This window comes from Hippopotamus amphibius, chromosome 9 (genome assembly GCF_030028045.1).
Source record: "Hippopotamus amphibius kiboko isolate mHipAmp2 chromosome 9, mHipAmp2.hap2, whole genome shotgun sequence".
Lineage (NCBI taxonomy): Eukaryota > Metazoa > Chordata > Mammalia > Artiodactyla > Hippopotamidae > Hippopotamus > Hippopotamus amphibius.
Window position 1 is genome coordinate 123,451,336 of NC_080194.1, and position 25,850 is coordinate 123,477,185.

The window sequence follows — 25,850 nt, forward strand, 5'->3', positions numbered from 1 at the left end:
CCACCTGCAAGGTTAGGAGAGAAGTCTTGAAAAATCGGTCTTGCCTGCACCTTGATCTTGGAGTTCCGGCCTCCAAAACTGTGAGGAAATAAATTTCTCACATTGTTCAGGCCACCTGGTCTGCGGTAGTTTGTTTGCACAGCCCCCGAGGACCAGCACAGGATCTCAGTGTTTTAGTTTGCATCTCTAGCTTGCTAATCCTGCTCACTATTTATTTTGTTTAAAACACATATGGGGTCCCGTGGCTGCCCTGCTCCACAGACTGAGCTCTTTCACTCAGCCGCCCTAGCCAGGAAGTCCACCCCCCACCTTCCTCCTCATCCTTCTCCAGCTGCTCGGCCTCCCAGCACCTAGCTCCCCATGGAGGGGGTGGGGCGCGAGTGCAGGCTCTGCCTACAGGATCTCCTCCCATTCACCCGCTCCTCCGCCCTACGTTCCCGGCGAGGATGTTACTGGATTTTGAATGCCTGGTACCTGCCCCAAAGTAGCCCCCGGGTCTGAGATCTAAAGTTGCCAGGACCACCGCTTAGGAAGCAGAGACCCGGGAAGCCCACGTGGTTGGGTGAGTAAATTTGGGGACCACAGGCAGCCGCACGTATGCACACGCGAGCCGGGGGAGGAGAGGGAAACTGCCCACCCACCCGCCGCCGGGAAATGCCCCCTGCGCTTGGCCTGCCGCGCGCGCTGGGCTCTCGGGAAGGGCGGCTGGGGGAGGGCGAGGACCCCGAGCAGCCCCTCCCCCGGGCCGGGCGGAGAGGATCTGAGAAAGCAGAAGCGAGCGGCGCTCCTGGGAGTCCCGCTGGAGCCGCGATCTGGGAAGAGAAACTTGCGGCCGCGGCCAGAACTGGACCCAGCTCTCTGAAGCTCTCGGAGGAGGTCCTCGTCTCGCCACCACCGAGGCCGCCCCGTCTCACTGGACGACAGAAGATCGGGAGCTTTCGGGGCAGCGCTTTCTTCGCCTAGTGGGCTGGGCCTGCCCCGCCCAGGCCCGCCCAGCCAGGCCCGCCGCTCCTGTTCAGAGGAGGGGCGGTCGGCAAGGACAGCTCCGGCCCGCACCCCCGAGAGGCGGCCGCCGCGGACCCGGAGCCTGCGCCTCCGTCCCCTTCCTGCGCCCTCTCAACCCTCCCGGCATCCGCTGGACGCGCCATCGTGCCTCCCAGGGTCCCGGATTCCTGCGCGGCCTCCCCATCCCCTGGCCCACCCCCGTACCCCGCGCCGGTCCCCTGAGCCTCTCCCGGCCCCTGACCTCCTCCCCCATACCCCCAGGGCTGCGTGGGTCAGATCCCCTCGAGCCCCGCCAGCTGCCAGGGCAGGAGCGCGCCATGCTCGGGCTCCTGGCGCTGCTGCTCCCACTGCTGCCGCCGCCCACGCGCGCCCGGGAGCCCTCCGCGCAGGACGTGAGCCTGGGCGTGGTGAGTGCCGGGGTCCGTGGGCTCCTGGATCTGCATCGGGGCTGGGAGAGGGAAGCCGGGGCCTGGACTCCCGGGTTCAGAGGAGGCTGGAGGTGGATTCAAATGTCCGAAGAGTGACTGGGGATGGAGACTGGGGACCCAAATTCTTGGATCCGTCAGGAGGTTCAGGGCCCGAATTTGGATGTCTGGAAAGGAGCTGGGGTGCGGAGGTGGGGACTCTTCGGAACAGATGAACACTGGCAAACCCAGGACTAGAGGGCCTGGACCTTGAGATGGGGAGCAGGAGGGTACCTGGGGCTGGGGGCCCTGGGCTGTTCAGGCCTGGTGAGGGTGGGGCTTCCAGGATGGTGGTGGGAAGGGAGAGTCCCTTCTCTTCGACCCTCCCTGCTTCTCTGGTTCCCTCCTCTGGTCCAGGACTGGCTGACCCGCTATGGCTACCTGCCGCCACCTCACCCTGCCCAGGCCCAGCTTCAGAGCCCTGAAAAGCTGCAGGATGCGATCAAAGTCATGCAGAGGTTTGCGGGTCTGCCGGAGACAGGCGCCCTGGGTACGTGGCCGCCACCCCCTCCCCAGCCCTGCCTCCGTGCCCAGCCTGACCATTGCTCCCCCCCCGACCGGAGCACAGTTTCTAAACCTAGGCGTGTATCTAAATCACCGGGCTATGAAAATGCTGACCTCAGGTTCCATCTCAGGAGGTTCTAAGACATTTCTCTTTCAGCAAATATTTATCAGAATCTCTTGATGAATCACATGTGAGGTCATTTCAGGCTCTGCTGGTGTAGTGGGGAACAAGGTAGATGAGGTCCCTGCTCCCACCGAGGTAACATTCTAGAGGGAGGCACACACAGATCATAGGCAAACTAATTTCAGATAGTGGTCATTGTCCTGAAGAAAATACAATGCTCATAGTATTCAGGGGGCTGGTCTGAGCAGGGCAGGCCCTCTGAAAGATGTCATATGAGCTGGGAGGAGCTCATATGACATGAAGAATTCATAGGACACAAGAGGAGGAAACAGCCTTGGGAAGATGTGGGAGAAGAGTGTCCCCGGCGAGTGCAAAGGCTCTGTGGCAGACACAAGCTTGTGTGCCTGTAATGAAAGGGCTGTAGAGCTAAACAATAGCTTGATCAGGGACCATGAAAGGTTTTGGGGTTTGATTTCAAGCGTGGTATGAAACCCTGAGCAGGTTTGAAGGAGGGAGGCAACGCGATGTAATTTGCAATTTTAAGCTTCCTCTGCATACTGCTGGAGAATGGAGGGTGGGGAGCACCCAGACCAGGAAGGAAGCAGGTAGCGTTCAGGCAATGATGTGATGAGACGCAGCTGAATCCAGGGTGTATATTTTGGAGGTAGAGCTGAGACGCACATCTGTTGGGTTAAATGAGAGGAAGAGAGAGGTGGAGGGGTCCTGTTCAGCTGTGAGGGGAGGTAGGACACTTTTGGCATCAGGATGTGCTCAGTTACTCTTTTTCATCTCAACCAGGGAGGTGAGGTTTGACCTTTCCTTGGAGGGGATGGCTGGGGATGGAGTCAAGCTGGGAAAGGGGATTCCAGGAGATCTGACCTGGGAGTGGCTTGCCACAGGAGACCAGAGACCCTGCTGGCCTGGGGATTTTGAACTTTATCCGGATGTGATGGGGACTTGGGAGCTAGCTGTGTGAGGTATGCACAACCTCCCAGGGGGTTCCAGCCTCCAAGAGAGGAGTTCTCACTGCACCCCCAGCGTTCATTTCTCTAGAGGCCAGCTGCCAGGGCTCAGGTAAGCAGGATGCCCAGATCCTGGCCTGAGACTGGGTCTGTCCAGAGCCAGCTGCAGAGGGTGATTCTACCCAGAAGGGCAGTGTCATAGTTTGGTGTGAGCTGGCTTCCAGAATCAGATGGCCTGGGTTCCAATCCAAGATGTGGGGCCTTCTTGGGCAAGTGTTTGAAGTGCTCGGTGACTCAGTTTCCCCATGGAGAAAGTGAACTGGTGCCTACTGCTGACCCCCCTCTGCCACAACCTCTCCCCCAGACCCCGTGACAGTGGCCACCATGCATAAGCCCCGCTGCTCCCTGCCCGATGTGCTGGGGGCAGCGGGGCTGGTTAGACGGCGCCGCCGGTATGCTCTGAGTGGCAGTGTGTGGAAGAAGCGAACCCTGACGTGGAGGTAGGTCCTGGCACCCGCTCCCACCCTGGGCCTGCCTGCTGGGCCCCAGCGTCCTCTCTCCTCAGCCCTCCTCACGTGCCCCTCCTCTTTCCAGGGTAAACTCCTTTCCCCAGGGCTCCATGCTGAGCCAGGAGACCGTGCGGACCCTCATGCACCATGCCTTGACAACCTGGGGCATTGAGTCAGGCCTCGAATTCCAGGAAGTGGGTTCTCAGGGCCTGTCGGAGCCTGACATCCTCATTGACTTTGCCCGGGCCTATCACCAGGACAGTTACCCCTTCGATGGGCAGGGGGGCACCCTGGCCCACGCCTTCTTCCCTGGGGAGCACCCCATCTCTGGGGACACTCACTTTGACGATGAGGAGACCTGGACTTTTGGGTCAAAAGGTACAACTTCCCCTCTTCTGAGAGGTCCTCTCCCTAGATTTGTCTGTCTTTAAGAATTAAGTTTAAATTACATTTATTGATGGAGGCTGTATCAGTTGGGCTTCTCCAGAGAAGCAGAACCAGTCATGTGTGTGTGTGTGTGTGTGTGTGTGTGTGTAGAAAGTGACTTATTATTTATTTATTTATTTATTTTTGGCTGCATTGGGTCTTTGTTGCTGTTGCGTGGGCTTTCTCTAGTTGCAGCTAAGCAGGGGCTACTCTTTGTTGCATGGGCTTTTCATTGCAGTGGCTTCTCTTGTTGTGGAGCATGGGCTCTAGGTGTACAGGGTTCAGTAGTTGTGGCTTATGGGCTTCAGTAGTTGCAGCACGTGGGTTCAGTAGTTGTGGCGCACAGGCTTAGTTTCTCCTTGGCATGTGGGATCTTCCTGGATTAAGGCTCGAGCCCATGTCCCCTGCACTGGTAGGCGGATTCTTACCAACTGTGCCACCAGGGAAGTCCAAAAGTGATTTATTTTAAGGAATTGGTTCACAGGATTGCAGAGACTGCTAAGTCCCAAATCTGTAGGGCAGGCCTGCAAGATGGAAATTTAGGTGACTTGATGGTACAATTTTGAGTCTGCTATTTGCAGAGTAAGCCAGCTGGAAACCCAGGCAGAACTTCTATGTTGCAGTCTTGAGGCAGAATTCCTTCTTCTCCAGGAAACCTCAGTTTTTGCACTTAATGCCTTCAACTGATTAGAAGAGGCCCACCTATAGAGGGTAATCTGCTCTACTTAACCATCAATTGATTATAGATGTTATCCACATCTATAAAATAACCTCCACAACAACATCTAGACTGGTGTTTGATCAAGCTCTGGGGCACCATAGTCTGGCCAAGTTGACACAGAAAATTGCCCATCACAGAGGCCTGACAGGTGCTCGGCTCCAAGCTGGGGCTGAGGACTTAGGCAAAAACACAGCTCTGCCAGCAGCTGAGTCAGAAGAGTAACTGTCAATTGCTACACACAGTGACACAGCTACAGGGAACCACAAGAAAGGAAGTCCTCAAGCCTGGGGGTGCTCAAAGGATGACTGGCCCAAAGCTCTTTTTTTTTTTCCTTAAGCCATTTGCAAGTATTTATTTAGGTAGATCATAAAATATATTTTTATAATAGACATAAGAAAAAACACATTTGAATGAATAAAAAATAAAATGACAGGAGGTGACAGAATTTAGTGTTTATAAATGAGACCATCAATAATTTTAAGAATTCAGAGAAGAAATTGAACGTGTACTTAAAGTGGAGACCATGCTTTACATTTACAATATTTTATAATTTAAAAAAAGGCATTAGGCTTTTAAAGGTAATACATGACTTAACAGCTTTTCAAGTGATTTTCATAATGGGTTTCTAGACACTGTCATACATGGATGTGGAAGAAAAAATAAAGACAGAATTTAGGCAAGCAAAGTATTAGTCCATAGCAGCTTGGTAAAGTTTACTTTTCTTATATAAAGATTCTTCAGTTTACATTTGTTCTTGTTACAGGAGCAGAAAGAACTAATTTCTTATATAAAGATTCTTCAATTTACATTTGTTCTTGTTACAGGAGAAGAAAGAACTAATTTGCCAAGTATATTTGAAGAGTCTGTAAGCTACATAGCAAAAATAGTTATTTTTAAAAGCCTGTATTCCGTGAAAATGTGCACCACACAGCATTTATAGTAACTGAGTAGATGTAAACCATGTGATTATTGTCTTCTAAATAAAACATTTAACCCCCAAATCTCACACAATATCCCCAAATCCATATCTCTTATTTGAAGGCAGCCTTAAGCTTCAAACTAATAACATTTGCTATTTTGAAAAAATTCTTACCTCCATTACTAAATGTTTCTGAAAAGTCCCTTAGAATTTTTTTCAGTACTTTATTAACAAGTTATATCACGATCAATAAATGACCACAACCTTTATAGCATTGGCCCAAAGCTCTTGAGTGCTGGGGACTTCCTGGAAGTGGTGACTTTTTCCATATATATGTACTGAGTGCCAACTAGTGCCCAAGGTCCCATTCTCCTGGCCTATGCAGGGCAGCAGGAGTGGAGGAGGGAACATATAGGAAAGCACAAGCCAGTGAGTTCGTTGAAACTAGGGGAGTCAGGGGTGGGAGCACTGAGGGGGAGAAACGGCCTGGGTCCAGATGAGAGATAGTGGGGGGAAGGGGGTGGGGGCAGAGGGCAGCTCTGAGGGCACCTAGTCAGGATGAGCAGAGATTGGGATCTGACTGGGTTTGGGGGGCAAAGGGGATGAGGATGGTTAGGTACTGGCCAGGTTTCTAGCTCAAGGCAGCCGGAGGATGGTCCTGGTGGGAAGTGGGGGAGGAGGAGGAGCAGACTTGAGAAGGCAGGGGTGAGTTCATCTGCAGTGCTGGTTGGCTGGTCAGTGCAGGTGGTACGTTGGTGGTTAAGTATCTTGTGCTAAAATTTGGATTCTTCCAACTTAGGTCAGGGTCCTCAGAACTGGAGCTCGAGAGGAAAATTCCTGTGCAAGCAGTTTTTGGGGGCACATTCTCAGGGGAAAGGGAAGCAGGAGCGGACTGGGGAGAGAAGCTAAGCAAGGATGTGGTCTCAGCTGGAGAGGAGCCTACCCCACGGGGAGCTCTGGAGCGCAAATAGTGCCGCAGGGTTGGTTCTGCCTGGAGGCAGGGGGCCCAGCTCCTCCAGACCTGCCCCCCACCCCAATCGATCAGCCGCTGGCTGCGGACTGCTCGGGGAGGCTGGGCCAGGAGGGAGAGCCATTTCCTGGGGAAGAGGGCAGCCAGAGAATTGGCACACCGGCTCTTAGAGGATTTGGGTGAGGTGCAGATCATATACACAGGGAGGCTGTGTAATGCAGCATTTAAGATCTCGGGGTTGAGGACTTCCTAGGTGGCGCAGTGGTAAAGAATCCGCCTGCCAATGCAGGGGACACGGGTTCGAGCCCTGCCCTGGGAAGATTCCACATGCCACGGAGCAACTAAGCCCATGTGCCACACACACACACACAAAACAAAAAGATCTCGGGGTTGAAACAGAACTCAAGCCATGGTTCCTCTGCCTGCTGTGTGTATAAGTTATTTGACCTCAATGTGCTCAATTTCCTCATCTGAGAAATGGGGATAATAATAGTATGCGCTTGTCCCATGGGCTTGCAGATTAAATGAGTAATTCACCTACAGCTCTCAGCATGGGGCACTCCGTTCACTGCCAGCTGCTATGAGCTGGGTCTGGGATAATAATAGTATGCGCTTGTCCCATGGGCTTGCAGATTAAATGAGTAATTCACCTACAGCTCTCAGCACGGGGCACTCCGTTCACTGCCAGCTGCTATGAGCTGGGTCTGGTGGCAGATTTTAGAGTTGGTGGTACCTGGGGGTAAGGTTCCAGGAGGATGTAGAATGTGAAGATCAAGTTCAGAGCTGTGTGGAGTCCCACAGTTAAGGGGAGGGCAGCAGGGAAGGAGGAATGAAAGGAAATGGAGAAAAATCAGGTTGAAAGGTTGATCAAGAACAAAAGCAAAGGAGGAAGCAGACAGGAGTGAACAGGGCAGGAAATCATCCAATAAGTTACTTGTGCCTGGATCTGGCTATCTAGGGTGACCTTAGTGCCTACAGGCTTGGTGGGTGGCGGGAGAACCGAGCCCACAGAGGCGTGAGAGGAACTGAGGAACTGAATGCTGAGTTCAGACCACTGACCAGAGAACTTGCTGGGGGAGGAGAGGAGTGTGGATAGCAGGGCAGACAGGTCCAGGGAGTGTCTTAGGATGAAGGAATCTTGAGCACTCAGGGACAGTGGATGAGCCAATAGGAAGAAAGGGGTAAGGGATGGGTGCATGGATCGTGGATTAACGGATGGATAAATGGATGGATGGACAGTTGGATGCATGCAGGGATGATTGGATGGGTGGGGCATTGTCCTTGTCCTGGAGGAGGTAAGCAAGGCAAGGACCTCTGCCCAGGGCAGGGCAAGAGGCAGGAGGTGAGCTGTGGGAGATGAAGCTATGTGCCCGATGCACAGGAAGTTACAGATTACATCAGTGACCTGTCTTGATGAAATAGGAAATGGATTTGTCAGCATTTGTCATCTAAGAGTTGGGGGCTGGGGCTGGGTAGCAGTTTGAGGGTCTGTGAGTCTGGAATTGAAGCTGAGTGGAAAGAGCAAAGGAGCTGCCTGCTGAGGCCATGGGCAAGGACGAGAGAAGGTGCCAAGGACCCCCAGAGACAGGCACTGGGAATCTCATGTGGCTGGATCTGCACGATTGTGTAATTTCCCCAGCTGAATAGCGTGAGAAGGGTACAAGGAAGGGGTGCGGCCAAAGAGGAGGCAAGGCGGGGTGGGGTGGTGATGAGATATGAAAAAGATCTACCTGATTAAGACACCAAACATCCTCAAATTTCTTAGAAAAAGCACTCAGCGCGATGAGAAAAAACACAGTCAACATGGGAATTCATCAGTACTTATGAGTTTGACCAAGACATCTGAAATCACTGCTGAGCCAGGGTACCAGCTCTGTCCAACTCTGTCATTTAACTTGATCACCCTGTGTCTCAGTTTCCTCGCCTGTAAAATGGGGATACGAGGCAGAGGTTTGTGAAAAGTAAATGAGAACAAGTGTTTGCTACTCTGCTTATGACTCATTCATTTCATCCTTAGATTCTCACCTAGTGGCCTTGAAGGGCGGAGAGAAATTTGCTTTTCAATTCACCAGGTTACTTCCAGTAAACCCACTTTCTACACTGCTCACTCTAGTTAGAGACTTCCCCGAAGTAGATCAACGTCTAGGGAAATTCATGCCTCCAGGGGGCGCTGCTTGCCTCTCCTGCTGTCTCTGTCCCTTGTCCTCTCATTGGCTCAGAAATTGATGAGGTGCTGGGGTTCGGCCAGCAGCTGGGAGCCTGGAGAGGCTCAGTCCTGGCGCCTGGGCTGGGCCCCCAAGGAACAGGCTTCTGTAGTCAAAGAGGCTGGGCGCCGGGGCTAGCGGGCTGTGGTTGGAGAGTGCCTGCTGGAGCTTTGAGTTCTGAGAGGGATGAGGGCTGCAGTGGTGGGGAGGGGAGGCAAGGACCCCAGGGAGGTGGGGGTGGGGGTGTAGGCTGTGGCAGAGGGAGATGGGGGAGGGGAAATAGAGGACCTGGGTTGTGGGCATTAGAGGGGTGGGGACCATGGGGGTGGGAGTGGGGCCAAGGAGTCTGACCAACATTCCCCATGAGTGGGAGTGGGAAGTGTGGGGAGGGGTGGGGGGCCTCTGACAACAGACTGGAGTTGTGAGAAGAGGGTACTCCAAGGGCTGGAGCTGTCTCAAGAGACCTGCATGTGCCCTGAGGCTCCTGATTCTCCAGAATGTTTCTGTATGCTGCCTTCCTGGGGGAAGGGGCTCCATCAGTGTAAACTTGCTCCTTCCTCTGTCCACATTGTTTCCTCCTGCTCTTTCCCTAACCTGCTCTGTGGGTCTTTTTGGCCTGTTACTCCAGTAGCTTGCACTGCCAAACAAGGCTACTCAAAAATATTTACCAAATAAGTGAACCCATAGAAAAGGGATAAAATGGCTCAGATAGGGATCTGGGCAGAGGCAGCCACGGCCACCTCTGAGGGTCTCCTGGCTGTTTCTGTCTACCAGAAGGCCCCATTCCCCCCCCCCCGGGGCTTCCTGGGGGTGCTGGGGTGGGGTGGGGGTGGGGCATAGCTCCAGCCCATTCTCCCTCCCTCCCCAGACGGCGAGGGGATGGACTTGTTTGCAGTGGCTGTTCATGAGTTTGGCCACGCCCTGGGCCTGGGCCACTCCTCAGCGCCTGACTCCATCATGAGGCCCTTTTACCAGGGCCCGGTGGGCAACCCCACCGAGTACCGCCTGTCCCAGGACGACCGCGAAGGCCTGCAGCAGCTCTACGGTACAGGGAGCGGTGGGGTACTCGCCCGGTAGCCTCTGCAGCAGGGTCAGGGGACCCACTCCTCTCTAACGGTTTCTCCACAGGGAAAGCACCCCAAACCCCAAATGACAAGCCCACAAGGAAACCCCTGTCTCCTCCTCCCCCGCCCCCTGCCCTGCCCCCAGACAGGTGAGTACCCCTCCACCTGTGAAGCCTTGGGTGAGCTTCCCAACCTCAGGGTTCTCCTCCACGAGGTGGGCAGGTAAGAGTCTCTGGCTTGTAGGATGTGGTCCAGGTTAAGTAAAGGCAGCAGGAGCCCCCCACCCCTCTCTGGTCACGTGTCTTTTCCTTCCCAGCCCCTCCCAACCCGTTCCTAATCGATGTGATGGCCATTTTGACGCCATCGCCAACATCCGAGGCGAAACTTTCTTCTTCAAAGGTAAGTGACTTCGATCTCCCCGACCCCATATAGTTGGCTTTCTACCCACTCAGAGTGACCCGCCGGGGCTGTGAGGTGCGCAAGGATGCCGCACTTCATTGCTAAAAAGGGGAAAGCCCCGGACCAGCCGGTCACCCTAGAGCCACTACAGCCCTAATTTTCAGATGGACCTGCCCACCGAGCGGTGGGAGGGGAAACCTAGCGCTGTGTCCCAGCCACACACTGGGCGGGCCGGGGAGATCTGCCTTAACTCACGCCCACACGCCCACCCCTTCTTCCCCCCGCAGGCCCCTGGTTCTGGCGCCTCCAGCCCTCGGGACAGCTCGTGTCCCCGCGGCCCGCCCGGCTCCACCGCTTCTGGGAGGGGCTGCCGGCCCAGGTGAAGGTCATCCAGGCCGCCTACGCCCGGCACCGGGACGGCAGGATCCTCCTCTTCAGCGGTGAATGGGGGCCTGGGAGAGGCTGGCTCCGGGCATGCGCAGCACCGCTCACCTGCCCCGCCCCTCCCCCGCAGGCCCGCAGTTCTGGGTGTTCCAGGACCGGAAGCTAGAGGGCTCCGCGCGGCGGCTCACTGAGCTGGGGCTCCCCCCAGGGGTGGAGGTGGACGCCGTGTTCTCCTGGCCGCTGAACGGGAAGACCTACCTGATCCGGGACCAGCAGTACTGGCGGTACGACGAGGCGGCGGCGCGCCCGGACCCCGGCTACCCGCGCGACCTGAGCCTCTGGGAGGGGGCGCCGCACGCCCCCGATGATGTCACTGTCAGCAACACAGGTGGGAGAGAGCCCCCGCAGGGACTGGCCGGGGGATGGGGAGCTAGATGCCCTGCCTGGGGTTCGGAGAGCCCTGGGGAGAGAAGCCACAAGGGAGGAGGAGGGGGGAGGGGGGCAGGCCTGGACATCTGCTCCCCCACCACACCCCACCCCCGCAGGTGACACCTACTTCTTCAAGGGCGCCCACTACTGGCGCTTCCCCAAGGGCAGCGTCAAAGCCGAGCAGGACTCCCCGCAACCCATGGGCCCTAAGTTCCTGGACTGCCCCGCCCCCAGCATGGGCCCTCGCTCGCCCAGACCCCCCAAAGCGACCCTTAAGCCCGGAGCCTGCGATTGTCAGTGCGAGATCAATCAGGCTGCAGGGCGGCCATCCGTGCCCCTCCTGCTGCCTCTTCTGCCCCTGCTGGTGGGGGGCTTTGCCTCCCACTGAGGGGGGACCTGCAGCTGCATGGAAGGGACCAGATCTCTCACCGGGCTCCATCGAGGGTAGTGCTGGTGGGAACTTCTGTCCAGGGGCGGAGCTCAGCAAGGATGCAGCTGGGCGGATGCAGGTGGAGTTAAGCCCAGGACAGGCAGAAAGGGTGATCACAAAGGGCTGGCCCTGGACTGAATGCCTCCTTTATTTGTCCTCCTGGTCCTCTCCTCCTCCATCTCCGTCTGGGTGCCACCCCTCAGGACTCTCCTTTTTCCAGAATACCTAGCCTTTCTCAGAGCTCAGCAGGCTGACTCCCCGCAGCCCTGGCCCTGCCTGGCAACAGCAGCTGTCCCAAGCTGTTTGGGTCTTTACAGGACAGGCTTGCCTGGGACGCTGAACCCCAGGACGGCTCTCCACCTGCTGCTCTGACGTTTCTCACCCTGTCCTGCTTCCATGAAGTCCCAGTCAAGGCACATTGGTGGGGACCCCAAACCCAGCCCTGAGACCACCCCTGAGCACCCGTGTCCCAAGTCCTGGGTGACATCAGTGGTCAGATGGCTGATACTCCACAATCCGGCTTCCATGCACCTTCTTTCTGGTCACCACCCTGGTTCCAGAAGTGCCCACATTCAATAGACACCCTCCTGTCCCTAAAACACCTCTCCCCCATCCACACCTGAGCCTCTGCTGCCTCCTCCAGAACTGCTTGGTTCCCATCAGCTCGATGCTGGTGGAAAGACTGTGGCCTGGTCCCCTCTCAGTCCAGGGTCACTGGCTCCTCAGCACAACTGGGTGATGGACGAGTAGGTGGAACCTGGGCCACATCATTGATGCCCCCACCCCCCCAAATTCAGGATCTAAATCAGTGCCTCTGCACCTATGCTTTTGGAATATTCCACAACAGAATGACTCAGGGAGGGAGGTCCTTGGTGTCCAGTGTTTGGGATCCATCACTTTCACTGCCATTTCCTGGGTTAAATCCCTGGTTGGGGAACTAAGATCCCTCAAGCCCTGTGACAGGCCAAAAGAAAAAGAAAAAAAAAAAAGAATGACCCAGGGAACTTAAAAATGCAGATTCCATGTCCTTACTTTGAATCCTCACTCTGGGGCTGGGGCCAGCAATCTGCATCTGAACAAGCTGGGGTAGTGGGTGGTGGTGGCCCTGATGGGCAATGGAGCTGGGCCAGCGCCTGCCATCTCTGTCTCTGTCTTGTGGCTTTTCTGTGTCTCTGCCATGTTCTCTCTCCCATGGGGCAACGTCTTCCCGTTGTCTACAGAGCCCAACTATGGCCTTGGTTGAGAGAGGTCCACCCCCCATGGGTGGAGTCACTCAGCAGCCACTTCTTAGGCTGACACCCAGCCTCAGTGGCCCCACAATGCTGCCCAGAGCTGAGGCCAGTGGGGATGTTGCCCACCTTGGTCAGGACCAGCAGACCAGTAGCAGGGTGACAGCCAGGTGACTTCAACCAGCCTGGGACCTGAGAATTCACAGCCACCAGAAAGCCATCTGGGTCTCTGTCAGGATCTTTGCAAAGTATGAGGAGGAGGAAACCTGTATTGGAAAAGCTTGTCAGCCCCACCAGGAGGACAATAAAAATGATGGGAGAGAAAGTCCTTTGTTTCTTCTCAGCACTGAGGGAGGTGGGGTGAAGTGTGGTGGCAGGAACTTGACAGACCCGAATCATTCTGATCTGCAGAAGAGGTTGGAATCCAGCATTGATGGGGGACAGGGTGGTCGAGAATGAGTGGGAGGAGGACCCCAAAAGTTGGTTGAAGAGAGCCCAGAGGAGGGATGCCTCATGTGAAATTTGAGGCTGCTTTCACTGCTACAATGGAAAGTTCTTCTCCAGCCTTTAAGACTTCATTAAGTCTCCTACACAAAAATGCCACATCAAAGTGAATTATATTATTTAAAGAAAGGCACAGTCCCATAATAAAAATGTAAAACTTTTGTGTTTCTTAGGACACCACCAGAAAAGTGAAAAGAGAACTCACAGAATGGGACAAAAATTTTTGCAAATACTATATCTGTTAAGAGACATGCAGAATATATAGACTTCCCTGACAACTTAACAATAAAAAGACAAATAGCCCAATTTAAAAAATGGGCAAAAGATCAGTATATACATTTCTCCAAGGAAGATATACAGATGGCCCATAAGCACATGAAAAGATGCTCCACATCCTTAGTCATCAGGGAAATGCAAATAAAAATCAGAGAGAGATACCACTGCATACCCACTAGGATGCCTCGAATCAAAAAGGCATGATAGTAAGTGTTGATGAGGATATGCAGAAATTGCAACTTTCACACACTGCTGCTGAGAATGTGAAATGATTTTGTCACTTTGGTACCTCAAAAATTTAAACACATAGTTCCCATATTACCCAGCCATTCTACTCCTAGATGGAATTCATGTGAAAAAGCATGTCCACACAGAAACTAATACATGAATGTTTATAGCAGCATTACTCATAATAGCCAGAAGGTGGAAACAACCCAAATGCCCATCAGTGGGTGAATGGAGAAACAAAATATGGTCCATGCATGCGGTGGAATGTTATGCAGCCATAGAAAGGCATGAAGTCCTGGTACATGCTTCCACATGGAGGAACTGAACACACTGTGCTGAGAGAAGCCAGACACAAATGGTCACATACTACATGGGTCTGTTTCTATGAAATGTCAAGAATAGGCAAATATATATAGAGAGAAAGTAGATTAGTGGTTGTCTGGTAGTAGGCACTGCAAGATGATGGCTTAGGGGTGCAGAATGGGTTTGTTGTTGTTTTTTTTTTTTTTGGCCACACAGTTCAGCATGCGGAGATCTGACCTGAGATGGAAACTGTGCCCCCTGCAGTGGAAGCATGGAATCCTAACCACTGGACTGCCAGGGAAGGCCCCCAGAATGGCTTTTTGAGGTGATGAAAATGCTCTGAAGTTGATTGTGGTGATGATGGGTGAATAGTCCTGTGCATTGAATTGGGCACTTCCCTGAATGAAGTGTATGGTATGTAAATTATATCTCACTAAAGCTCTAAAGGAAAAGTATCAGTCCACAATGAAACACAAAGTGCCTTCAGATGGTGGCCTTTATGAGACAGACGTGGAGGGGCCAAGAGGCTCATCTCAGGGAGCCAGGCTTCCAGAGATGAAATCTGGAAATAGGACTTGCAGCTGAAGCAGGAGCAGCTCCCTTGTCTCCCTCCTGCCCTGGAATTCAAAGATGGCTCAGGGAAGCATCTGGATTATTGTGGGAAAGGGTGTTTCACACAATTGAACGGGCTCCTAAGGGGCAGGGGATGCCAGCTGGGGTCCAGTGAACCCAAGTGAGACTTTCACGGGGAAGTGGAATTTGAGGGTCTGTCCCTTTGGGGCTCACACAGGTGGCCCCTAAGGAGCCTGGTTCCTCTTCAAGGATGTTAGAGGTTGAAGTGTGTTCCTGCAAATTGACATGGTGAAGTCTTAACAGCCAGTATATCAGAATGTGACCTTATCTGCAGATGGATCATGACCGAGGGAATCACATTAAAATGTCCTTAATGTGGACCCTAATCCAGTAGGACTGGTGACCTTAAGAAAATGGGGAATTAGGAGACAGATTCCTGTCTACGGGGGATGCTATATAAACATGGAGACAGCCCTCTAGACAGTTAGGAGAGGGGCGGGAGCACATCCTTCCCTCAGGGCTCTCAGAAGAACCAAGCCTGCCAACACCTTGATTTCAACATCTAGGCTCCACTGGGACAGGATAAATTTGTGGTGTTTATTATTTTTTTTTAATTAATTAATTTATTTAATTTGTTTATTGGCTGCGTTGGGTCTTCATTGCTACACACGGGCTTTTCGCTAGTTGCGACGAGTGGGGGCTACTCCTTATTGTGGTGTGTGGGCTCCTCATTGCAGTGGCTTCTCTTGTTGCAGAGCACGGGCTCTAGGCGTGTGGGCTTCAGTAGTTGCAGCACATGGGCTCAATATTTGGGGCGCACGGGCTTCGTTGCTCCGAGGCATGTGGGATCTTCCCAGAGCAGGGCTCAAACCCGTGTCGCCTGCATTGACAGGCAGATTCTTAATCACTGCACCTAAGGAGTCCCACATTTGTGGTGTTTAGACACTGGCCTGTGGCACTTTGTTAGGGCAGCCCTGGGTCACTAATCTGGAGGTCAAGGCCATGGCTGTGCTGGGCTGTGAGGGGCTGTGGCCACAGCAGGGAGTAGGGCCAGGCAGTGAGACACAAACCCTATGGAGCTGACCAGGGGCTCCCAGAGGGCTCAGGAGAGCCTGGGCAGCGTGGCCCAGATGGTCCGCAAGGCTTCCTTCAGCCCCTCCTGAGGGCCCCATCTTCTACCTCAGGTAAACAGGCATGGCCCCCAGCCCCGCTGCTAGGTTCTACAGGGGAGTCTACACAGGCCCTCCTCTGGGGGTCACAACAGGGGTCTTGCAGGTCCTATGACTTCCTCAGGGTGGGGAGGCTACTGAAGATTCTCTGGATGTTGGGCTGGGTGACTCTGTTCAAGGGCCCTGACTGGCATCCCCCGAATCTTAACCCTCAACTGGGTGACATCCTCCTCCAGAGCTCCAGAAGATTCTGGAACCTGCTGTCCCAAATCTGGACTTTCCCTCTGCCCCTCTCCTGTCTTGAGCTGATGGGTGGGGGTGAGGCCTAAGGTGGGCTCAGAGATTCCCATCCAACTCAGGGTGGAGGGGCCATGGGCAGGGATCCTGAGTGTAAGAGACATGCCCTCCCTGGCCCAGGCCCCTCAGAACTGTATCTCCCCATCTTTCCTTCCTTCTTTCTGTTCCCTTCTCTGTTTCTGTTTCCAACACACACAGACACACACACAGACACACACACACACACACACACACACACACACACACACAGAGCTGAGCCTGCATCCTGCCTCAGGGGGGCTCCACCCTCCCCTGCCCCTCCCTCCTCTGCTCTTCATTCCTGGATCTCGGGGGCAGCAGAAAGCTCAGTGGGGCTCTGGCTGGAGGATCTCAAGGTCACTGGCTTGGGGAAGTTGGGGTGGAGGGGGAAGAGGGGCGACGTGCAGCCAGAGCACTTTCCAGGGTGTTGGGCAAGGCTTCTTCTCTGAAACACTTTTTCTCACACTGTTCCTCCCACCAGGTCACAGCAGTGGAACCCTGACACCAAGGACTTCTACAATGTGAGTGAGAGCAAGAGATGGGGGAACAGTGGGCCCTGGAGCCTCATTTCCCCCATGCCGCCCCCCACCAGCCCAGCCCCCACCCCGCTGACTGGTCCACATGCACCTGCCTCTGTCCCACCGTCCCTGGGGCATGGGGGTGCCAGTGAGGCAGCAGAGGGTCAAAGCACGTGGCCTGTGTCCTCAACAGGGCCCTGTGTCACAATGACCCTGGTTGAATCCTCTGCTGTCACCATCCTAAAATTCTGTATAGTTGTGAACAAAGGACCCTACATTTTCCCTTTGCTCTGGGCACTTTCCTTTCTGTAGCAGGTCCTGGCTGTGGGGCCAGGATTCCTGTCTGGAAGGTCAGTTATGGGGGCAGCTCTGTGTGGGGCCTGTGTGTGCGTGTCTGTGGGTGCAGAGGCACCGAGGAGCTAAGGGACAAGGGTGTCCCTTTAGGAATGAGACTCGACATGCTCATGGGGGAGTGGGAAATGGAGGGTCTGCAGTGTCAGAGGATCAGCTCTCCCCGGGCAGTCTACACCCTGGATCCCTGGGCTAGAGGCTGGGCGGTGCTTTCCTGGAAACTTAAGACACTATTCTCAGGGGACTGAGTCAGCCACTGAAGCCTGCACTGGCCTCACTGTCTATTCTTTCCTTTTGGCGCGCCCTGCCCCGTTTAAATGTGGTGGGTGGTTTCTGATGATGCTGATGATCCAGGTCACAGCTCAGCACCCAGTCCCTATACTGGACGCAATGCACACCTGTGTGGCAGGTGAGTGCATAGATGCGGGATATGGAGACCCAGGGATGCTGAGGGAGGTGTCCAAGTCACAGAGCAATTGATGGCAGAGCAGGGATGCCAAACGCCTGGTCCCCAGGCACCTGGGCTGAACCCTCACCTGGGGGTGAGGGGCAACCAGATTAGACCAGATGGGGACCAGATGAGACCAGATGGGGTTGAGACTGAAAGTGAGAGAGGGTTGGGGGATTTAAAACCTAGTGATGTCTTCCCAGCAAGTTCAGTCCAGCCTAGCAGAGCTGGAGGTGAGTTTGGGCCTTGCCTCTCCCCCAAAGCTTAGTCCCCAGCATTGGATCAGCTAGTTTATTGGGTCTGGGTTCCTGGCTCCCTTCTGACTTACCTGGATACATGGGAGGCCACAGAAGGGACCAGAGACCTCAGTCGCTGGGGCAGGCATGCAGCCTCCACTCTTCCTCTTCCCAAGCCAACTCAGTGAGAACCTGCTTGAAGCTGTGAATGCTGATGTTCAGAACAATGTCATGGTGAGTTTGAGCTGCTGTCGCAGCCCCTTGCTCCCCCTGCACCCTGCTTTCTCTTGTCCTTGGCACTGTCATGGGTGCACAGAGCTCCCCTGAGTGGAGGATGGAGCAACGGGCCTTGAGAGCTCAGGAGGTGCAGCCTTGCTGGCACCAGCCTCCCCGCCCAGCACACAATGGCCACAGCCCTGCCCTTAACTCCCTGCATGAGGAGCCCTGTGGGGCTGGTGCTGGACTCAGAGGCCAGTCCGCCAAGAGGCAGGTACAACCTACCATGGTGGTTTATGCTTCAAGAGGAATTGAGGGGCCAAGCCCAGCCTCTGGAAAAAGACCTCGTGCCTGTGGAGCTGTTGGCAGGAAGGCAGGTAGTTTCCATTCATGGGCTTCTGTGTCCTAGCGTCTCACAAAGGCTCGGAGGCCTTGGCCAGGATTAGGACCTGGGGCTGCGTCTCCCCAGCCGGGTACCTGAACAGCTCCCCATCCCTGCCAAATCCACTCCCTTGCTTGATGACCTGCGCCAAGAATTACTTCACAGAATTTGAAAGGCCTTTGGCTCTGGCAATCCAGGGGAGTGGGAGCTGTGGGAGAGCTTTTGGAACAGAATACTCAGGCAATTCCTAAAGATGCTGTTGCAACTGAAGCAGAGGTTTTGGGATGTGCTGGCCTGGCTGCGGCAGAAGGCAGCTGCCTATCTACAGACCATGTGCAGTGCAATTGAGGCCATCTGGGGAGTGCTGAAGTGTTCCTCTATGGGGCAGCTCTTCAGGAGCCTCTCCCAGGTCTAGGGAGACCCACAGGGTCCCAGAAGAGCTTGGCCTCATTTAGAAGCCCTTTGACTCCCCTCTTCTGAGAAAGAATCTTCTGAAGGAACTTTTACCCTCCTGCTCTCCCTTGACCCATCCTTGCAACCTCCCTCACCTCCTCCCCTTCAGGGAGGACACCAACTGCCCATCCAGCTCTGTGTACCTGGGTTTCCTTCTCCAGGTCTGACCTTCCTGTTGCTGTAGTGCTGACACCCTAATAAAATTTGATTGAACCAAGTGGAGTGCCTTTGGGGATGGGAGGCTGGGGGCCCCATGGTGACAGGCAGAGGTCATGGGTCAGGTAGACCAAGGTGGGGGTCCTGGTTCTGGGTGAACAAGGACATGGCACCTGGCTCTCTAATCTGTAACTGGGAACACTGGTCAAGGACTGACTTGTGGGGAGGACTGGACCATCTCAGGCCAGTGCATTGCTTATCATGGTGTCTGAGACATAGTAGGGGCTCAATAAATGCACACTTCTGGGGTGTAGGGAGCTTGGGGTAGGGGCTTTGACCCCTCTTGTCTTCTACTGAGCTCCCTCTCTGGGCCTTCATCACTCCAGCTGGGGCCTGCAGCTGAGGCCTGGAGCCTCAGAACCCCAGGACCTGAGGGAGGGGGAGAGTGAAGTCTCACCCAAATGTGGACCAGGAGGGAAGGCAGAGTAGGTCGGGCTCCTACCCTCTCGGGAACCCAAAGAGGCCCTCTGGCTCTGACAATCCAGGAGACCTGAAGATGGGGAAGAGCATTTGGGACAGAACACTGATACTGTTCTGAGAGCGACTGTTGTCCTGCCTATAGGCCTTGCCCAGTGTGGTTGATGGGGGCTCAATGGGGGCTCAGATATATTGCAGGAAGGGAAGGGGGACCAAGGAGCTCCAGAGGCCCCACCTGGAGTGGACCAGGAATGGGGACTGCTTCCATGGCCCAAGAGTGGGCTCTTGTCTAACACTCAGAAATGCATTGTCCAAGGAGACACATGTGCTGGCAAAGCAAGAGACTTTATTGGGAAGGGGTGCCCAGATGGAGAGCAGGAGGGTAAGGGAACCCAGGAGGTCTGCTTTGCCACATGGCTCGCAGTCTCGGGTTTTATGGTGATGGGATTAGTTTCTGGGTTGTTTCTGGCCAACCATTCTGACTCAGGGTCCTTCCTGGTGGCACATGCATCTCTCAGCCAAGATGGATCCCAGCAAGGAGGATTCTGGGAGATTGGTAGGACATATGTGTTACCATATCCAAGCTCGCTGTGCTTGCCGCACAACAGCCCAATGAATTGGAGACGAGGTGTTGAGGCAATGAATAGGACTTTATTCTGAAAGCTGGCAGACTGAGAAGATGGCAGACTAGTGTCTCCTAAAAACCATCTTATCAGGGTCTGGATGCCAGTTTGTTTTATAGAATCAGAGAGGGAGAGGCTGTGAGGGAGTAAAGTTAAAGGCCCATCAGTCTTACAAAAGATCTCCAGGAATAACCAGCCTTGGTGAGGGGATATGTTCATTTCAGCCATTCACACAGGTGGGCAGGGCAGATTGTCTGCCTGTGAGCTGAACAGAGGCACTTTAGTTTAACATTCAGGCAGAGGGGCAGTGTTCCCTGAGGCAGGCTATCATGTATATGATCATAATAACAAAAGCAACAAAAAGCAAAGGTTAAAGTCAAAGAAACAGATCTAATATGGAGTCCAATTTAGCTCTTCCCAGTTACAGACGGACTGGTGTCTCATTGCTCCTTTTGACCTTTTCTGAATTCTTTTGTTTGTTGGTACCTTGTCAGTTCCACATTACTTACCAGGACCCCTGGTTTAAGATAACTCATCCAAGTGGTTACTGTGGTGCCAGGCCAGGGTAGGTGATTTTGTTACCATCTTGCAGCAAGCTGAGCAAGCGTTTAACAAATTTGGCGAGCCAGCCAGGAGCCTTGCTGCTTGTAGCTAGCCAGCCCTGGTCAGGGAATATTGAGGCAAGGTCCTAGCAGCTGCCAGGACCCTTTGTCCTGCACATCTTCCCTTCAAAGTTCCTTGAATCGTCACCAGCTACTGCAGCGCTTGGCAGTTGAAGCAAGAAACCAACCATCTTCTGTGAGTTCACAGACTCGATTTTGTAAGGTAAGTCTACCCAATTCAGTAACCAGTTCGTTTGTCTTGGTCTTGCCCTGGTTTGGTTTTGTGTATCCGTTTGTGTTATGAATCAACAGACTCAACTAGATTCCAGAACTTTGGTTCCATTTGGGGAACTTCAGTTCCATCAGGGAAACTTTGGTTCCAATCTGGGGAACTTCAGTTCCAACCTGGGGGACTTCGGTTCCATCTGGGGATACGAGTCAATGGACTCGATCCAATTCTGGAGGGTAAGTCACTCCGGCATGCATGCCGGAAATATATTCCCCCATGATCTGGGCTTTTCCTTTATGAGACGAGCAAATCTGGTTGGGGTACCCTGCCGGAGGGGTGAATTGTTGTTGGACTCTACCTGATTCTGGGAGTTGGCTCACTGGGAGATAGTTGTCTGGTTTTTTGTAGGGTAAGTCTACCTGATCTGAGAACTAGTGCACTGAGTTTTGTCTTGGTTCTGTGTGCATCAATGCTAGAATCTGTTCAGGCCCTTAGTGTTGGAATTTGTTTGCATCTTTTGTGTTTTGGTATTATCATACTTATAAAAATGGGAAATACTCCATCAATCCCAAAGGAGAGTCGTTTGGGGGTATATATTAGATAAATGGGCAAAGCATAGCCATGAACCTATGGCTAAGAAAGTCATGATATACTGTTGTAATCAGATGTAGACCCAATATATGTTAGAATCTCATTCAATTAATATACCACCTCACAGTTAGAAGTGTTTTGCAAAAGAGCAGGGAAAAGAGATGAGATTCCGTAGGTAAGAGCATTTATGCTATTGCCTCAGGAAGAAAAAGAGTCAGAGGACTGCCACCTTATAGTGCAGTGGCCTGAAAGGAAACCCAAGGGGAAGCCTATTCTACAAGGGAAGGGGGAGGAAATGAGAGTGGGGACATGTTATTTCAAAACTTAAACCCCCCTTCCATGCCATGATGATATTCACTGCATCCTGTTTCCCCACACGTGGGGATCAAATAGAAGTTTCTATGTTAACCCCCGGAGCACAGGGACCTGGTTTAGTTTCACCATCTAGGACCTGACAGGGCACCCAATTTGGACCAGAAGCCAGTTCTGGAGTGGGGCAATTTCCCTTGCCCTGATAGCCTATAAAAGGCCAGGGGACTTCCTTGGGCTTGAGGCATCCGATTCTGATTTCCCCGCAAGGACCCCGGGTATCATTGACAGTGGGGAACAAGTTGACTGACTTTCTAATAGATACGGGTGCCACATATTCTCTGGTAAACACCAAGGTGGTACAGAAAACATCTCAGTCTATCCTGGTCATGGGAGTTTCTGGAGACAAAACTGCATTCTTACAACCTCTAGAAGGCCAACTAGGGGACCTCAACCTACAGGGCCAAGGATCCTGAACAAACATGGATCCCTCCCCCACCAAGGTACAGGCCCTTTTGGCTAGGCATTTCATGGTCCAGTCTGCCCCAGACATCAGGCATGAAATTCAGAAAGCAACTGCTGGTCCTCAGACTCCAATGTCCAATTGGCTTGTTCAGTTTTCAATAATAGGGATATGGCCAAAAAGGCTGAACACTCTTAGAAATATGCAAAAGGCCCACATGATTGCTTTGGCTTCATCTGCTCAGAGACCAACAAATGGGAAACAGAGTCATCCTAGGAGAAACTTGCCTGTATCTTTGAGATGCAAATGTCCTATCTGGTCTTCTCAGAAACCTGTGTCTGCCATCTTTTTAAAGTGATTTTTTTTTTTAAAGAGGGTACAGTAACTTAGAACTTAACTTGTTTTCCATAAATATTAGTAAAAAGGGTTTAGCCATTTAGACAAGTGAGCTTGATTTTTTCCATCTGCCAGAAACCCAATCTTAGTCCAACCTTTTGTAAACTGATGGGGTTTTACATTGCTGTACCTGACTCAGGGCTGAAATTTTGAAATGAGAACTATGAGGTCTCTCTGTTTGTGCATTTGTATGTATCTTTGTCTTTGGATAACATTGTTGAGGTTAATCTGTAAATGAGCTCTATTTAATTAGCTTAAAGAAAAGTAAGTGCTTACAAACCAAATAATTCTAAGTGCAAGAGAAATTAAGCTAAATGAGTTTCAGATTCATGTGAACTAGGAAATATTCAGTATTAAATTAATACCTAGTATTAATATTTAAGTTTGTTGATCTAATTAATAGACATGTCATTAGATCCATCAACATTAAGTATGGTACTTTCACTGCACCTAAATTTAATAGAAGTTAAATGAAATCTTGTTATCTGTTGCAAATTTGTCAGCAAGAAAAATAACTTGATATGATGAAACTTTAAAGTAAAATGTAAATGAGATAAGAGCTTTTAGGTAAACTATAAGAATAATTATGTTCTAAAAATATCATCTAAAATAGCTTACATGTGACTGAGTGCCCTGGTAAATGTGATTTATAATTTTATGGCTTTGGGAAATATACTGGCTTTAATCCTTGTTTTTTGGAAAAAACCTTTTATGTTATGACCTACAACAAGGTGATAAAGCATGCCTTTATAAACAAAGACAAAACATTTATCTTTTTTCTCTCTACCTCATCCTGCCAGAATCTGGTGTCTCCAGCTCTCTCTCGTGGACTCGATATTTTATTGCAGCTGGATTAGTAATTATTATTTTAATTTGTTCTTTGTTTACAAATTGTTTGTGCTTTGTGTCTCCCTGCTGCAGTATGTCTTTGCCAGTGTTACTAGCTGGGTTGCTTATATCCTGTCTATTTGATGATTGTTGTCTCTTGCAGTACCCAATGTGTAACCAGGCCTCCAACAAAACTTCTGTGGCTAAAAGTATAATAATGTGATTCTAGGTATGGGAAGAAGCAACAAGGGTAATGTCTTCTGGATCATAATTAGACAGAGGATCCAGAGAATCTTTATCAATAAGGCCTAATCTGAAATTAGCACCTGGAGTAGCATATCAAGAATTTTCGCCTGACCTGAGATGAGCCTCCCAGCACCGTGGGACAAAATTTCATCATGAAACGTCTCCCAAATACTGGTGAAATTCCTGACCAAGAGGAGAGGCTCCCTCCTCAGCGGCTGTAGGCCTCCAATGTGAGCCAGTGAACCCTGAGAACACTCAGGAAAGAGAAGAATACCTGCCATCTAGCAGCCATCAGACTGCAGTCACTTTCTATGGTGAGCCCTGAGGAAACTTACCATGTGAAAATACAGAATACAAGCCCTAGACAGCTGTGGTACACATGAAAAAACAAACAAAAAATGATTTCAGTGAGCCCAGCCTCTTGCATCTGCCCATACATAGAAAAGTGCTAGATTCTTTAACTTGAGATGTGGCCACTTGGGTTCAAGTCCCAATCAGGATTTTGGCCGGGTTCACGTCCTGGCCACGTGAGTTCAAGTCCCAGTCTGAGTTTAGCTGGGTTTGAGTCCAGCACGTGGGTTTGAGCCCTCAAAATTCCTGATAACTCAACTTTTAGGTTGTGAATATTTTTAAGTTTACAGGTTTACACTTCCAAAGTGGAACAAAAGATAAATCTCAACATTTGGAATGCTGACACCGATGGTGGACACTCCCAGAAAGATCCATCTGATGGAGCGATTAGAACGTTGTCACCCTTTTTCCCACAAGATTGTGCAGTGGACATTGACAGTGGGGAATTGTTACTGTGTAGAGCTAAATCGGACTCCATGTTAGATCTGTTTCTTTGACTTTAACCTTTGCTTTTTGTTGCTTTTGTTATTACGATCATACATGATGGCCTGCCTCAGGGAACACTGCCCCTCTGCCTGAATGTTAAACTAAAGTGCCTCTGTTCAGCTCACAGGCAGACAACCTGCCCTGCCTACCTGTGTGAATGGCTGAAATGAACATATCCCCTCACCAAGGCTGGTTATTCCTGGAGATCTTTTGTAAGACTGATGGGCTTTTAACTTTACTTCCTCACAGCCTCTCCCTATCTGATTCTATAAAACAAACTGGTATCTAGACTCCAATAAGATGTTTTTTAAGGAGACATTAGTCTGCCATCTTCTCAGTTTGCTGGCTTTCTGAATAAAGTCCTATTCATTGCCTCAACACCTCGTCTCCAATTCATTGGCCTGTTGTGGGGCGAGCAGAGTGAGCTTGGACTCGGTAACAATTTCAGACAGTGTTTCCCCTAACAGTTACAGCAGGAGGTCATAAGTCAGATGGACCCAGGTGTGAGTCTTGGTTCTGGGTGAGCAAGGACAAGCCACCTGTAATCTGTAACTGGGAATACTGGTCATGGACTGACTCGTGGTGAGGACTGGACCATTTCGGACCAGTGCATTGCTTATTGCAGTGCCTGAGGCATAGTAGGGGCTCAAATAAATGGGCATTCCTGGGTACATGTATTACCGAGCCCAAGCTCGCTCTGCTTGCCACACAACAGGGCAATAAATCGAGAGACAAGGTGTTGAGGCAAGAAATAGAGGCTTTATTCAGAAAGCTGGGCATCTGAGAAGATGGCAGATTAATGTCTCCAAAAAACCATTATATAGGTTGTGGATGCCAGTTTCTTTTATAAAACAGAGAGGAGGAGGAGGTCAGGAAGTAAAGTAAAAAAAGCCATTAGTCTCACAAAATATCCCCTGGCTTGGCCAGCATCAGGAAGGGGATGTGTTAATTTCTTCTTTTCTGCAGCCATTCATATGTGGGCAGGGTCAGAATGTCTCCCTGAGAGCAGAATAAGGATACTTGAGTTTAACATTCAGGCAGGGGAAAAGGTTCCCAGACAGGTCAATATATATGCTTACAGCTGTAGAAAGCAGCCTTTTAATGATTATAATAACAAAAACAACAAAAAGCAAAGGTTAAAAGTAAAAGAAAGAGATCAAACGTGGAGTCAGATTTTGCTCTTCCCTGTTATACATGGAGATCCAGGGAGGAGCATTGACCCCTCTTGTCTTCTCCTGACCTCCCTCTTTGGGCCTTCACCACTCCAGCTGGGGCCTCCACAGCTCCTCGGTCTTTCTCCCAAGATCAGAGCCCCAGGGGCCAGGGGAGGGGGAAAGGGAGGGCACACCCAAACCTGAGCCAGGAGGGAAGGCAGAGT

General features: G+C 51.9%; 1 protein-coding gene across 3 annotated transcripts; it reads left to right on the forward strand.

The window, feature by feature from the left end:
• The first annotated feature begins 1,322 nt into the window (after window positions 1-1,322).
• Window positions 1,323-24,833, forward strand: MMP25 (matrix metallopeptidase 25). 3 transcript variants are annotated; one of them, XR_009055469.1, is made up of 13 exons: window positions 1,329-1,412; window positions 1,827-1,959; window positions 3,424-3,559; window positions 3,654-3,946; window positions 9,677-9,853; window positions 9,937-10,021; window positions 10,189-10,271; window positions 10,559-10,711; window positions 10,786-11,043; window positions 16,593-16,632; window positions 17,841-17,898; window positions 23,619-23,949; window positions 24,270-24,833. XR_009055469.1 is itself a non-coding variant. In XM_057748991.1 (12 exons), exons 2-12 carry the CDS (start codon window positions 1,920-1,922, stop codon window positions 23,658-23,660), a joined length of 1,365 nt encoding a protein of 454 aa, XP_057604974.1. In that variant the 5' UTR covers window positions 1,329-1,412; window positions 1,827-1,919; the 3' UTR covers window positions 23,661-24,833. The 3 variants fall into 3 exon arrangements, 2 of the variants coding, with proteins under 2 accessions (XP_057604973.1, XP_057604974.1); XM_057748991.1 differs by having other exon boundaries at window positions 23,619-24,833; XM_057748990.1 differs by lacking the exons at window positions 16,593-16,632; window positions 17,841-17,898; window positions 23,619-23,949; window positions 24,270-24,833 and adding an exon at window positions 11,201-12,729 and having other exon boundaries at window positions 1,323-1,412.
• Window positions 24,834-25,850: the final 1,017 nt, after the last annotated feature.

What these genes read in the sequence shown, in the direction of transcription:
- MMP25 (XM_057748990.1), top strand. Translation starts at nt 1,323, where the DNA reads ATGCTCGGGCTCCTGGCGCTGCTGCTCCCACTGCTGCCGCCGCCCACG. An exon ending in AAGCGAACCCTGACGTGGAG is followed by an intron (nt 3,560 to 3,653) that starts GTAGGTCCTGGC and finishes TCCTCTTTCCAG; the next exon opens with GGTAAACTCCTTTCCCCAGG. An exon ending in CGAAACTTTCTTCTTCAAAG is followed by an intron (nt 10,272 to 10,558) that starts GTAAGTGACTTC and finishes TTCCCCCCGCAG; the next exon opens with GCCCCTGGTTCTGGCGCCTC.